The sequence below is a fragment of the Loa loa genome, assembly GCF_000183805.2.
Source record: "Loa loa unplaced genomic scaffold supercont3.327, whole genome shotgun sequence".
Lineage (NCBI taxonomy): Eukaryota > Metazoa > Nematoda > Chromadorea > Rhabditida > Onchocercidae > Loa > Loa loa.
This window is the reverse complement of record NW_018108507.1, coordinates 17,222-33,195: the sequence shown is the minus strand read 5'-3', so window position 1 is coordinate 33,195 and position 15,974 is coordinate 17,222. Positions and strand designations below refer to the sequence as shown.

The window sequence follows — 15,974 nt, the reverse complement described above, 5'->3', positions numbered from 1 at the left end:
CTATCTCTCTCTCTCCTCCCTCCTCTCTCTCTCTCTCCCTTCATTTCTTCCTTAGTGCTTCCTTTTTTTAAAAATTTTCTCCTTTCTATTTATTTATTCTTATTATTAGAAAACTTTTGTTACGGTGAAATAAAATTCAAAATTTAGTTCAAACAGGTAATCAAATTAAGTAAATAATGGAAGGGATAAGTTATTTCATGTGATTTTTTTTTTCTGCAATAGTTTTTTATAATTGCTAAAATTCGATTTGCTATTTTATGTTCAAAAAGATAAATGTAATTTGATTTTTAGGAAAATTTCAACTGCTATTAGTAGCACTTTTTTTTTTAAAAAATATTATTGATCTATGATAACCTTTTTCCTTTTTTTTTCTTTTGAATACCTGTTCAATTTCTATTCTTTAATTCATTAGTCTAGTTTTTAATCTGAAAATGAAAATTTTCATTTTGATTGAAATCTCTGCAAGCAACAATTTCTCCTTCAATAACAATACAATTAATGGTAATTATCTTTACTTAATTTAGACTAAAAAAAAGAAAAGATTATAATATCTATAGTGAAATAATCTAATAAATTATCATAAAATAATTATTTTCTTTAGCATAATTTAGAAACTGTTTTTACTATACTGTTTTTATCAAATTATTAATATTGTGCTACTAATTAAATCAACAAATTTATAATTTATGTCATCATAATTTTATTTTTAATATTACAGACTTATTCATCATTATATTATTATTATTGTTATTATTTTGGTGTTATAAAGATATCTATTACAGTAATTTTTTAGTATTACCATTAGCCATTTGTTATCATGACTTTTTTTTCTAGCATTATAAGGTTATTCATTGCTATAATTTTATTATTAAAAATTTATTATTACTCCTTCTTTAGTATCACAAAGTCGCAGTGTCATTTATTACTAATTAATTATTTTTTTTAAAAACTTGCTTATGTTATTTTTGGGTAAAGCGATTTAGGTAAGTAATATTCGATAGTTTTCCAAGTTTCTCTATCTTTTTGATAATATCAGTATGTGATAATGTTGTCAACGATAAATAGCACCATCATTTTTTATTTCTAAAAATTTTTAAATTTTCATTCTTCCTCTCTTCTATCAAAACAATTTAAAATAACTTTTATAAAAAGTTATTTTAGAATGTACTGGTAACACACGAAAAAAAAGAAAGGTGAATTTACTAATGAGTCATTTTATTTTGCTGCATAGTGATGCATTCGCAATTTTGTTGTTAATTTAAGATGAAAATTTTCTTTTTTCGAAAAAAAAAATTAAATGTGGAAATTTTCATCCATTTTTTGTTCCTACAGTTGTTAGTAATTAGGAAAGACATTTGAAAATAATACTTTTCACTTTTTTTTTAACATCTTTTTTTGATAACAACTTTTGTTTTCCGCCTAATTTAAATTGCTAATCAATACCTTCAATTTTTTCAAATAGTTGATTCCATTGAATTACAAACTTTTATTTCTGTTTTTTATTTTTACTAAATTACAGTGAGTGAAAAAAATGACTGTTAAGGTTTGGGGTTTTTTTTTAAATAAATCTTATTTTTCCTACTTTTTTTCCATTTTAATTAACTACCAAGAGAAGAATGATTGTATGTAAATTGAGATGGATGAGTTTTTATCAGTTAAATTTGGGAAATTCCACAGTTGCAGGTAGATTCAATAAAGTGGTCACTATATTTCTTCATTCTTCTCCTCTTTAGCTATTATTAAACTATTTATACTTGATTTCAATCCCGAATTTTAGTTTCCGATTTCTAATGAAACGATATTTGAAGTTGTACTTGAGCATATTTCATCTTTTGATGATTTCGAAGGCATAACTTGATAAGAATTTATCGCATTACATACTGGTTATCCCGGAGAGCTATTTCATCATCAAATCCCATACCTATTACTTCTGGGAGAAATTTACCGCCCACATGATGTACATACATATTGATCCTCCTGTAAAGCTATTTTATCATCGAATTATTCATTTTATCAATTCAGCTGATCTTTTTGCATTTCATGCATTCTTATGCACTCCAGAAAAAAAAGAATGGAGAAAGTATGGAAGGAAGAAAAGATTTCCACTGATGATATATATTTATATGTGTGTTATTGGATGATTGATGGTACATACCGATAAAATAAACCAACCAAACCAAATTAAACCACACGAAACCAAACCGAACCAAACCAAACTAAAAACAAACCAAATCAAACTAAACCAAGCTAAACCACACCAAACCACACCAAACCACACCAAACCAAGCTAAACCAAAATAAATCAAATTTAAAACCAACCAAACCAAAATTAAACCGCGCCAAACCAATCAACTAAATAATCAAACCAAAAGAAATCAACCATTTTTCATTGTTAATTACTATTTATTACTTTCCTAAAAATTCATTCTCCCAAATCTTCTTTTGTTATTGAAAAATGAATATAAAATTACGATAAAATTGGCCAAATTTTCGAAAAAAAGTTCTAATTTCGAAATCAAATTTGATTTTTGTACTCTTTTTAGTAATGAAAAATGGGTAAAAAGAAAGGAAGGACAAATTGATGACCTTCATTTTATTTTATTTTATTTTTTTTTTTACCCCTCAAATTGCATCTTTCATTTTTCATCACTTACCGTCTGCTTCATTTCATTTCACTTCATTTCATTTCATTTCATTTCATTCCAGTCCATTTCATTCCATTCCATTCCATTCCATTTCATTTCATTCCATTCCATTCCATTTCATTCATTTTCATTTCATTCCATTCCATTCCATTTCATTCATTTTCATATGACTAATTTAAGAATTCTACTTTTTTTTTAAAATTTGATGCCAAAGAAATATTCACAATTTTTGTTTTTCTCTTCAACAAGTATTCATTCCACATTTCCATCGTCGACACAGTTGTTGATAGTATCCCTATATAATTTCCGACTTTATGATGCAAAACGAAAAAAGTTAAATTAAAGTATTAAAATTTAAAATTTATATAATCAATTTGTTATAATTTCTTTCGCATCTATAAATCAGTCAACTTTTCGCTTTCTATCATTAGTGATCATTGACCATTGATCAATCATTCATTTTCTCAAATTTACCAGCCGAAATTCTTAAAATTCTCAAATTTATCAACAATTACAAATATAGCTTAATTTCATTCTAAAAGACATTGTAATCATTTTATTCTTTTATTTGTAGTATGAATGATCTTTCATTTATTCATCTTTCCATTAGCTACTTAAATTGTTATTTAAAAAAAAAAGTTGGAATTAATCATTGATTGATATAAATTTTGTCTTTATATAAGTTATTTTTGTAACAATTATTTTTACAGTGTTCATTTTCGTTTTTTTGTTTTTAATTTCAGAATATTTTCTTAAATGATTCAAATCAAGCACTGTCTCCGTTTCAATTCATAAGATAAAACTTTATTTCTTAATAAGAGCTAAATTTTATTCCTTGCTTTTTCCTGCTTTTTCAGAGATAATAATCAGTTAGCTTACGAGTGCTTATTTCAGATATTAGAAATAGATTAGTCAGAATTGCAGGTAATGAATGCAAAATACGGCAGATCCGATATTTTGCTTTGAGATTATAACTACCTAATATGTGAATATTTCTTAGCAGCTCTTGTTTGTACGATTTCTAATATCATTCATAGTTATCTTAATTCCGGATTAATGATTGGATCCGAACCAATTGGATAACAATGATTCAGTTGCTATTTATAGTTTACAAGGTGCGCTTACTTAATAAGGCAGAATATATTCATCAAAAACTGTTTTACTTGTAAAATCTTTGACAGAAATAATTATTTCAATAAAAAAGGATGGATCGAAAAATTTTTCTTCATCTTTATACTTACTGACTGAATAATAGCTTTGTCCTTTTTTTTTCGTTTAAAAAATTAACCGATCAATAAATCTCATATTTGATTATTGTTTTCTTAGTAAATATATATTCAAATGAATTCATTTTTATTACACACTGTGATCGTTTTTATTTTTGGTTCTATGTTTTTTTGCCATAAAATGTCGTATCAGTAAATTTATTAATTTCAGATTTTTTTCAGGCCAGTTATCACATCGTTTGAAGGATTCTATTGAATCGATTGTATTTCTATTTTCTGTCCCATCCTCTAGCAAATTATTGGTGTTGTAAGCATAAATATGCGAAAACACTATTAAATTCAAATGTAAATACAATCAGAATATTTACGCCTTCTGGATTTAATTTTGCATTTTTGAAATCTGTTTCCTTTTTTGGGATTTATGAATCGTTGAAAACGAGGAAAGGAAAAAAAATTTTTCAAATAATCATAATTATCAAAGAAATTAACAACAACAAAACGATGCTTCCACCACATCGACCTGCATTAGCAAGTACTAGTAGTCCTGCACAAATTCCAACTAGTATTACTACGAATAATTCTGGAAATGTTATCGGAATATCGATGAGAACACCGGAACCATCACCACGGATACGTAAAGATGCTACCACAGTATGTAGTGAATTCAAATTTTATTCAGTTATTTTTAGTATGATTATTCTAACAATTAAAAGAAGCAATTTAAACATCATAAGTTAAATTATCAATGAATGTTTCAAGTTGAATTCAGCATCCCTAATGAAGTACTTGAATACTCAAATTACTTGAAAAAAATGAATGGTTAGATAAATGCTTTTTTTTTCCTGATAATCCCTTCAAAATACTTGAACTAATCGAAAATTGAAATTATGCAATATTGAAATATTGATTAATAAAAATGACATCAACATCATTGCTTTTCAGGATGTACGTGTTGGTGTTGGTAGGCATCGTGACAAATTGGAACAAATCCGGGATTCGTTACGTCCGTTTGAACAAACCGGTAACATGGAAGCACCAACTGCAGCAACAGCAGCATCATCATCGTCGTCATCGTCACCCAATAACAATAACAATAATAATTTTACGGTTGAAGATGAAACTCGACGACAAATTTTAGTCAATACATTGACACAAATTGGCTTTGAAGAGGTTATAATTTCTTGTTTTTTGCATAATTCCCAATATAAGTTTAATTTATTGAGTGAAATCGAGCTTTTGAACCGAAATTAATTGATTTTCATTATTGTCGAAATCCATTATTGAAAAGGACTCAATTAATTAAAATCAGAAAGTCCGAATTCATCAAATATTTTGAATCATAAACGTGAATGTTCATAGCATATATTGATTTTTCAAATTTTCCAATCATATTAAACATTTATTAAAATTTTTGCCATAAGAAATAATCGTAGAAATATCCTTTTTTATTTTTATTTTTTTCAGCAAGCAGCCCTTTTAGCGCTTGAACTAGTCCGTTATTCAAGTGTCGCAGCAGCAGCTGAAGTTTTGCTAAATCTCAATAAGGAACATGTCTTTCGACAGGTTAGTTTTTCTTTTTGTCGCAATAGTGCTCAAATTTGTGAATTAAATACTAAATGGATTTGTACAATTACAAATTGGATTTGAATGAAACTTTTTTCGACTTTGGCATGCAAAATTCTTATTTTATAAGTATTTTCTTATTTGTTTGGATTTGTTAATTTCTATGACTTCAAAACTGAACTTTGATTTTTCGTGTTTTTCCCCATTTCTAGGATTTGCGCGATTCTGGAGGGACGTTTCATGCATCGTTATCACCAGCTGTAACTACTACGGCTTCACCTCCATATAACTGTAATAATAATGGTGTAATCTCAAACAATACCAAATTAATGGTACCATCCGGTATAACCGGTCAAGTGACGGGGGCAGCACCGATTTCTGGAATTGTGATAAATGCTCAAATGCCGACAACATCAATTTTAGCAAATATCGACGATAGCTCATCAAGTCGATCAAATAGTCCTTTGGCAAGGATACCAAGTCCGCCAGCATCAGCTACTTCTTTTCAGTATGCATCTTTTTCCATTAGGAATGTTAGACTTATCACTAACAGATTTTTTAAGTTTGCATTACAGTTGTCTTCCGCTCATCATATCAGTGATTGATCAACTTCTTGAATTGAACTACTAAAGCATATTCTCAAATACATGTTAATAATTTAACAATAAACCATTTACTTGGGTGTGAATTTCATTTGCAAAATTTCACCCATCAAAATTTATATTAATTTCAGAGTACGTTCGACAAGTCCTTCATTGCAAATTATCACTAATCCTTATCATCAAGCAGCCGATTACCATCGGATGCATGTTCATTTGCCAATGTTAGCTATAACTTTATTTTATTATCCTTTTAAATAATTTTCAAGTTTTTACAGATTTTATTTTACATTAGCAGACATTGTTTCATTTAGTGAAGTTAGATTTTATCCAGTCCAATGAAATGCGTGTTATTTAATAAGCTTAAATATAATAGGAACATAAATGGTCATTAGTAGCAATTATAATGAATGTGACTATTATGCTCATTGTTGTTTATTTTTTGGAGGAAAAAAATATAATTTTCGGCTTGGGATAAATAAGCATTTATAAAACTTAATGGAGCAAATTTCAATTTTCTCGGATTGAAATATTTTTCATTTTGGAAATATAACCATTCACTGTATTTATTTGTTTCTTCAGTCCATTTTTTAATTCCTTAATTCACTTCTATACATTTGATAATTTCTCCTCAGTTTTTATATCTGTTTTCAGTCTCGAATGATTAATTTATTCTCAGTTTCAAATTATGTTTATTTTCGGCATATTTTGCAGTGATTCATCGAAGTATTGTTATAATAATGCGACCAAAACAGCGGTAAATAATTATGATTATGGATTAACGGCATCATCGTCACAGGCTACAACAGCCGTAGCATCATTCACGTCAGGTACACCGTTATCCGGAATTACTCGTAGTCGGAAAGTAGATCGACCATCAACGCAACAAGCATCAGCAATTATCAATATCGACGGATTGCAAGGGTGCAATGATCGCGTTGTTAAGTAAATAAAATTTCCAATCATAACTAGCTATTCTCTTCGTTATTCATTACCAATAAATTTTATTTCAATAAAATGCATTTCTAACTAATGTTATTATGTAACAAGATATGAATTAACTGCTTTATTCTGCCCAATATTTTTTTTAAGGCCAACACGATCGTTGAATTCTCGATCTCACATAAATAATGCTACTGGTTTGCGAAGATCTGATGCAGTACCAGTGATAAGGACACGATTAGAAAGGCCGATTAATACAAGACATCCACTGAATACTTCTAGTTCGTTACACAAAGTGGTAAGTTAATAAATTTACTTTTGAATGAAAAAATAATAAATGGGGAAAAAGGAAAGAAAAATATATGAAGTCATTGGGAGAAATTATGCTAAGCTGGAAAAAGGCATTGTTTGTTTGTAAATTTGTGGTAGTTCATGTTTAGCATTAGAATAAATGTAAATTATGCATGGGTCATCATGTGTTTCAAAAATTATAATCGACAACTGAATTGTTTGGACAGATTAATGATTTTAAAGATGCTTTTTTTGCTGCAGTGAATAGACTTGGACATTTCTAATAATTTACATTGGACTAATATAATAATTTGCGCTGTTTGTTTATTTTCCTATTTGTTCTTTTTTTTCTCGAAATCCGATCCGACTCGACATAACAAATATGCAATGAATGGGGTCGATGAAGAAACAATTGAAATAGCAACAGCACATGCCAATTTGCCGACAACAAACGGAGTGCAACGAATATTAGTTGATCCGGATAGACCATCTACGACTTACACCAATTATGCTGAACAGGTAATGCTTCGTAGTATTTCGTAATGAATTTTAATAAAAAATTTTATGATAGGAAACGTTTGCATTATAGATCCTATATTAATATGCGTTAGCTTTGTTACTGCAATTTCTTGCACTCTTAAAAGTAACGTAGTGTTAAGAGATCGCAGCATTGATTGAATGGCGCAGCACCTTGATCAAATAGCCTGAAATCTCTTGCCTAAAATTTTCTCACTTTTTTCTTTTTTTTGGTTACAGTTATGTCGGAGAACAAATCTTCTCGGAGTCAATGAACATGACTCAGCTGTACCAAGTACATATGCTGACCTGAACAATGGTTATCATCGAACTTCAGGTGCTACAGTACCACGTTCTGTTTCACCCAATATTTGCGCAAAGACGTACGTTTTATTTTTATGATGACAAAATTAATAGCTTAACATTTAATTCCTCTCAACTATAACATGGCAATATTGGTTTTTTTCTTAAGGTTTCTCATCAGAAATAATAATTTCTGTTTGAGAAGAATGAGTACAATTTTAAGTGCTATTTTTAGTAAGTTATAGAGCAAGTTGCCATGTTTTTCAATTTTAACTTCTGTTAACTTGATGTAAACAAAATACAATACATTAAGTATAAATAGAGTAATCCAACTAAAAGGCGTTAGTTACCACCTAGATTCTCCTGATAATATTCAAAATATTTATCGGTAACCTGACCGAAAATTAGTCCATTTCATATCGTAATCAAATTTATCGCAGTTTCACCGTCAATTTTGCCATATGTTGCAAAAAATTTCATACTTTTATCTAGGATAGTTATCATACAGGAATGCTGTTATTCCTTACTTACGCCATTCACTGATTTCCAGAACAATCTTTTCATTGTTTACTGTCTTTATAGTGACAAATTTATTCAGTTCATCGGTTTTTTAGACGTTTTCCTTTTTGAGCACTAAATAATTCTATCCGAATTCCATTGTCCTCTACCTTTTCCTATTTCCAATTTCAAAAATGTTAGCAAACGGAAAAGATAAGTATTAAAAAATAATAAATTTGTTGAATAAACAGCCGAGCAATAAATATCAATTACTGATAAACAATAAATAAATAAATTTGACAAATATAAACAATAAATAAATAAATTTGACAAATATAATAGTTCAGTGCTTTCGGATCGTTTTCTTAAAGTGTAAACATAAATTCGCTCCAGTTTTATCTAAAAATTCGCAGATAATAGGACGTATTCGAGTAGGTAAAAAAATCGATGACTGGGGTCGCCAATTTTGAATTTTTAATTTTCATATATTTGCGACTTGAGATATTTTAGTGAAAGTAATTGGTAATTGTTTATATAATTTATCGGTCATAAATGGGAAGGAAGAATAGAAAAAAGCGATTTATTTTGCTGGCATCTCAGTCTTACTTTAGCAGTTGGCTTAAAACTTGAATTAACCGTATCCTTAAATATCCTGGTATTTCTTATTTACTATGGAATACCTACTCTAAAAATGATGAATGGGATTATGATCTTAAATATTAAATTGAATGGATGCACATGAGATAATTGGGTAAAATCGATACAGTAATGAAGATGATTGTTAAGATGACTTCTTTGCATTCCTGAACTTTAAACTGTTTTGCACTTCTTCTTGTTACATCATTGCTTCTATACCACCATCTATCATTTCAAAGTCATTTCCGGAATTTGTTTTCTTCGTTTAAATTCCGCAAATCATAGCTGATTAATAGCAGAAATATGGATCATAAAATTCGTATAACTTCTAAACCTCGAGTATTTCAAGATGTCATCAGGCACCAGATTTAGCCAATTTATTACGCTGATATATGTTCTAGCTATTGTGATCAAAAATTTGAAAGTTATATTTGAATATTGTTTTCCTGTTTGTTTATTTCTAGTATATTTAAACTTATAGAAGTGGAGAAGCGGATGAAGTGACACGTTGCATATCTCCCTTACCAGAAAATATTTTGCGTAAAATACGTATGAACACGTATGAATCAGTTATCAAACCATGTAAGCCACGGTTATTTTGTTTCTATATGGAACAACATGTTGAGCGCTTGATACAGCAATACAAAGAGCGGCAACAACGTGCACGACAGGTTATGGAAAATCTTTTTATCCTAAATATACTAAATTTAGTGTGATGATTTTGACGCGTATGCAAAAATGATATTAGAATAGGAAATCATTTAAATGAATTAGGTCATTGTTAATTAAAATGCATGATTAGTTTTGGATTCTACATTCATACAACAATCTTGACGTACGCATATTTCTTTATTATTTCATGATGACGCAGATATTAAATGATATTTTTAATTAGGCTGTTTTTTGGTCTCTTAACTTTATGCCAATAAAAGCAAAACATTCTTTATTAACTTGATGCTAATCAAAGTATTTTAATTTCATTTTTGGTATTACTATAAAGGATAAGTATAGATGAAAATCAATTTGTCCTTTTCAGCTTGCTAAAGAGATGGAATGTGCGGATTTGCCGGAAAGTATGCGTGAACATATGATGATATTTCTAACACAAAAAGAATCGCGTTATTTACGATTAAAGCGGCAAAAAATGAACAAAGATATGTTTGAAGTAGTGAAACATATTGGTTTCGGTGCATTTGGTCGTGTATCATTAGTTAAAAAGGTCCCGAATTTAATTTAACTTTTTTTTATTCTTGTAATTTCTAAAATATAAATTTTTTTTTTCAAAATGAAGTCATCTGAGTTGAACCTTGTTTGTTTATTACAATAATATTATTAATTTTTATACAATAATATTATTAATTTTTGTTTTATAATTTACATTTTTAGAAAGATACTGGGCAAGTGTATGCGATGAAGAAATTATTGAAAAAAGATGTGATCAAGAAACAACAAGCAGCACATGTGAAAGCTGAACGTGATATTCTTGCGGAAGCTGATAGCAACTGGATTGTCAAACTTTACTACTCATTTCAGGTATCGTTTATTACACACTGTTTCATGTGAATGACTATTCCAAGGCTTTGATGTCATTGAGATGAGATTGTGCGTTAGCTATGATCGTTACTTTCGTTGAACTCAGATGGATATCATGAAGTACTCGTTGGCTTTTTAATGCTTTTCCAGTAATTATCAAGCTCTAGCTCGGTATTATTTACCAGTTAACACAAAACTTCAAATCAGTTTCTGTAAATGTTGGATATGATGAACTAATAATTTATTTTCAGGATGAACAATCTCTATACCTTATTATGGAATATGTTCCGGGTGGTGATATGATGCAACTTCTTATTAACAAGGGGCTGTTCGAAGAAAAGCTTGCTAGGTAATGTTAGCTTTGTCAGGCATTATCCGTAATTTTAACAGTATTTACATTTATGATACTCGAAAGTAATTTCTTTTTCATTTACAAGAGCATAAAAAATTTTGGATTTTTGAAATATTTTTTCAAAAATAACCTGGGAAATTTTAGGTTTTACATCGCTGAGCTAACATGTGCCATCGAGTATGTTCACGGCCTTGGTTTCATTCATCGTGACATTAAGCCGGATAATATACTGATTGATCAGAATGGTCATATCAAGTTGACTGATTTTGGTTTATGCACAGGTTTGCGATGGACGCATGATAAACGCTATTATGGACCTGATAATGATGAGGTTTCTTCATTTTCTTATTTCCTATACTGTTTAATTTTCGAAATAATTGACAAAGATTTATGTTTGAAGCTATCGTTGTGAAGGTAAATTATTTAACAGTCAAAACTCCTATGATATTCCAGTTTGTATTAGTGGTTTTTCCAGCATGATCTGTGTGACTTAATGCTGGATAGTAATAATAAACACCGTAATATGCAATAATAAACACCCTGAAAATGATTCCTAATATCAGACGAAAATCCTGTTTGAGTCATGTTTCATTTTCAAATCATTTCATTTAGTGCTCACCAGGTGTTCAGTGTTAGACACCGGCTTGTGATATTTAGCTATACGTTCCAGTGACGTAATCGTTTCAATATCTATAACAGACATCTCAGTATTCAATTTTTCGAGATTTTCCTGAAGCATTTTTTTTCAGACAATTTTCAACACACATTTGTTTTTAGCGGTGAATAATATGGGGGTTTTATATATCGAATGTAAATGGAACTATTATTTACTTACTTAAAGTGGAATATTTGGCTTCGGCTTGTATTTGTATTTGGCTTGTAAATGAAACTATTATTTACTTACTTATTTACTGGAACTATTATTTACTATTATTTATTGTATTTCTTACAGGTAGAGAACACGGAAACACGGAAAGGATATTTGGCTTCGCATCCAAATTTGTCGGGAATAGGCCGACCAAAAGTGCTAGAAATCAGAAATCATTGCAAGCGGAATCAATCGCATTCATTAGTAGGAACTGACAACTACATGGCACCGGAAGTAATTCGAGGAACTGGTAGGTTTCGTAATAAATCGATACTGTATGGTATGGAATTGAATAATATGAATTCTTCCAAAAATACATTAGTTTTTTTTTTAATTTCAATTGTAGGTCATACTCAACTTTGTGATTGGTGGTCCGTGGGAGTCATTTTATATGAAATGGTTTTCGGTAGACCACCATTTCTTTCAGAAGATCGATATGAGACACAATATAAGGTACGTACTTTCCAGATGAAATGAAGTTCCATCCAACGTAAAGAGAAAGAGAGTTCTTTTTCATGCCTTGTTTTTTTTTCCCAGTTATTAATATTCTTCTATTTACAATTTCATTTATCTCAATAAAAGATCCTAAAATAATTGTAATGTTGAAATCATAGATTGTAAAGTGGCGACAATATCTTGATTTAAACAATCGTACTGGCGAAAAATTATCACTAAAATGTATCGATGTAATCCGGAAATTGTGTTGCGAACAAGAAGATAGACTTGGTTGTAAAAATGGTGCGGAAGATCTTAAAATTCATCCATGGTTTAAGGTTCGTTGGAAAATAGTGTCAACTTCACATGGACTCCTCGAAAGACTTTTTTGTTTTTTTCTTTTTCTTTTTATTTTTTTTAAAAGTTTCTGAGGGATTATTATATCAACGTTTTGCAAGTCTGATTTGTTACATTTCGTAGGGTATCGATTTTTCAACGTTGCGTTCCACACGTGGCGAATACGTTCCACGTGTGGAACATGCTGAAGATACATCGAATTTTGATACATTTGAATTCGATTCCTCCGATCAGTCATTTGACACAGTGGCAAAACGTGCAAGCGCCTCGGCAGCATTCAATCCAGCATTCTATGAATTTACATTTCGTCATTTTTTCGACTTTGATGGACAAGTATCTAATTTTTACCTTCATTTCCAAAATCTGGTATTCCGAAGTACTTACAAACACAAATGATTTATGTAATGTATGGAATTACTGATCATATCCCATCAGCAATACTTTCTTCCTATAATTTTTTAACAATATCTCACTTAATTATAGAATATCAGCATAATATCATTTTCATTGATGGGGAAATGTAATTTATTGCTGTCTATCTACTATTAAATACAATTCGCATTCTTAAACGAATTTCGGTTTCAATAATTCTGTAACTTCTCCAAATTACAATAAAATTTGGTCCTACTCAACAAATTTATTTCTTTGCCATTTTTTATTTATTATTGTATTGATTTCCTACTGTTTTAGCTAATAATTAATCAGTTTAATAATTGATGTTGGATGAAATTTAGTACCATGCGTATTATTTCCAGGGTTGTCCTAGTTTTCGTAAACGTCGTCCATCATTGGCACCTTTGCTGGAAGCTACTGGTGCTAATTTGGCTGCACATCCAGGCATTGGTAATCAAATCAACAAGGCCAAAGATCATAGAAATAATGACAGGACAAATGCTGGTAATATGAGGTTTCGGTCGCCGACAGTAGGAGCACCAATACTACTACCGCCACCAGTTAAAACAACAGCGGCCGTAGGAATCATACAAGGCGACGAATATGAAAGCGATGACTCACTAGTTGTATAGAATTTCAGATGTTGGTTTAAAGATGTAGGAAAAAGTTTCGAAGAGTTTAATTTTTGGATTTTTTTATTCATTGCAATGCTGCAGTACTTTCTTCTGGGTATTTCTCTTTTTCGACTGTAGCAGAAAACTTTTTATTGCTTTGGTGGGCCATGAAATTTGTTTTTCTTTTTTGTTTTTTTCGAGATTGCGTTATTTTCGCTATTCATTTCTTCAGAACATGTCATTTCGATTTCGAAAAAAATGAAGAACGATTGACATGGACTTTTTTGATATGGACCAAGAAACTGACGGGGGCACTGTTTTCAATTTTTTGGGGTTCTAAAAGTTTAGCGTTTTCAAAAATCTCTTGAAGCAATTAGACAGGAATTGAGTTTTTTTGAGAGTTTATTTGAGAATATAAAGCTAACCAAAAGAGATGGAAGCAAGGAAATAGCCATTTACCTCTTGTCATCTGTGCATGGATTCAAAAACATTGGAGGAAATTAAAAAATTTTTCCGATAATGATTTCATAAAGATTAAACAATATATCATGTTAAATCCATATTCATCTTGGGAATTTCATTTTGTATAGGAATCACTCCATGAAGTTACACATTTTTGGGATTACAATTGTCCCAAAAATTATTTATTACTATATTTTTAATGTATGATTAACTTTTATTTTTTAATGACAGAGAAATGGAACTTTTTTCTGTGGTGATACAACCCTGTGATGATCATTCTGATTAATTGAAAATTTAAAATTACAACAAGAAAGTTTAACCCCTTGCCATTCATTTAATTTTAGTTGTGGTTGAATTACTACGCAATGTTGCGAAAATGTCGCCTGTTTGTATGTGTTGTGCGTGTGTATGTGTGCGTGTATGTATGTGTGCATGTATGTATGTGTGTGTCTGTGTGTGTATGTGTATGTCTGTGTATGTGTGTGTGTGTGTATGTGTGTACGAAATTATCATTGGTATTAGTGACAATCAAACATTGTTCTATAATATTTCCTTTTAATTTTTTCCATTTTTATGTTTATAACATTTCATATCGCTTTGTAGCGGTATTTGTTGTGGAAAAAGATGCTCAAAAATAAATCAATTTGTCATTATTCGTAATGTTGCAGTTCTTTTCTTTTTTTCTTTTTTTTTTTTACAACCAATGATCAATTGAAATTCTTCAATTGAAAATGGTGACGTAGAGAAAGGATTGGATGACAAAGTGTTAAGAAATTGGGAAATTTGTTCGAAGAGGGTAAATAGGAAACACATTAAGAGAAGTTTGCAAAATTGAAACTCTAAAAGAGTTCCTTCTTTCTTTTTTTTTTTTTCTGTAAATTCCATGATGTTGAACATCTTCAGATAGTTGAGAATTTGTGACTCATAGACTGTATAGATAAAGTTCGAATCATCATGTAACAATACATTTTGGCTAATGCACATATAAACTAATAATTAATTTGATCGAGCAATAACGTCAAATTTTGATAGCTTTAACTTATAATCAAAGTAAGCACGCGTACAATATTGTTGTTTATTAAGCCAAAAAAATTAAGCAAGCCTAGACGTTACATTCAAAGCCTAGTAAAACATTGCCATAAAATCCAAGTGGTGGAAATGATTGGATAGAGGAGAAAAATGTGTAATTGAAAAATGCCTAGTTAAAAAATACCTAGTTGCTAAAAAAAAAGTGCCCAGATGGGAAAATGCCAATGCCATACAAGGCAAAAGATGCACATAATCCACAAAGTTTACGAAAACTTACGTAAATTACAACAATTTGTAATATTTCCTAATTTTTGGTTTCACCTGCAAAATCTCTCCGCGGTATCATTTAAGCGGTTTTATAATTCTCTCCGCGGTATCATTTAAGCGGTTTTATATTTCTCTCCGCGGTATCATTTAAGCGGTTTTATATTTCTCTCCGCGGTATCATTTAAACGGTTTTATATAACTTGCACTAATTGCTTAAGCATTTCAACAAATCATAATCCTAAACTTTTTAAATATTTGCTGCAACAATCTCATGCTGAATAAAGTTTTGTTAATTTTATGAAAAGTTTGAGGAAGCATTTTTGGTACTTATCAAATTTACTGAAACAATATGTATATCTAAACCGGAAAATTCTAATAACTTATGAACCGGATGCATGAAACAGAAGTATTCCGGTAACATACCATTTATTTCATCTGTTTCTCT

General features: G+C 30.0%; 3 protein-coding genes across 3 annotated transcripts; all 3 read left to right on the top strand.

Moving 5' to 3' along the window:
* Nucleotides 1-4,372: 4,372 nt before the first annotated feature.
* On the top strand, nt 4,373-7,282 carry LOAG_07027 (hypothetical protein; the record flags this gene model as incomplete). The annotated part of the gene is made up of 7 exons (XM_003142561.1): nt 4,373-4,522; nt 4,814-5,041; nt 5,336-5,434; nt 5,647-5,942; nt 6,168-6,257; nt 6,748-6,978; nt 7,126-7,282. The coding sequence occupies 7 exons, from the start codon at nt 4,373-4,375 to the stop codon at nt 7,280-7,282; spliced, it is 1,251 nt and encodes a 416-aa protein (XP_003142609.1).
* Nucleotides 7,283-7,653: 371 nt separating this feature from the next.
* LOAG_07026 (hypothetical protein) lies at nt 7,654-8,184 on the top strand (the record flags this gene model as incomplete). Its single annotated transcript, XM_003142560.1, has 2 exons — nt 7,654-7,785; nt 8,023-8,184. The coding sequence occupies 2 exons, from the start codon at nt 7,654-7,656 to the stop codon at nt 8,182-8,184; spliced, it is 294 nt and encodes a 97-aa protein (XP_003142608.1).
* Nucleotides 8,185-10,218: 2,034 nt separating this feature from the next.
* Nucleotides 10,219-13,937, top strand: LOAG_07025 (AGC/NDR protein kinase). The gene is made up of 9 exons (XM_003142559.2): nt 10,219-10,438; nt 10,606-10,752; nt 11,004-11,101; nt 11,249-11,435; nt 12,057-12,222; nt 12,319-12,425; nt 12,587-12,745; nt 12,888-13,097; nt 13,520-13,937. Exons 1-9 carry the CDS (start codon nt 10,268-10,270, stop codon nt 13,787-13,789), a joined length of 1,515 nt encoding a protein of 504 aa, XP_003142607.2. The 5' UTR covers nt 10,219-10,267; the 3' UTR covers nt 13,790-13,937.
* Nucleotides 13,938-15,974: the final 2,037 nt, after the last annotated feature.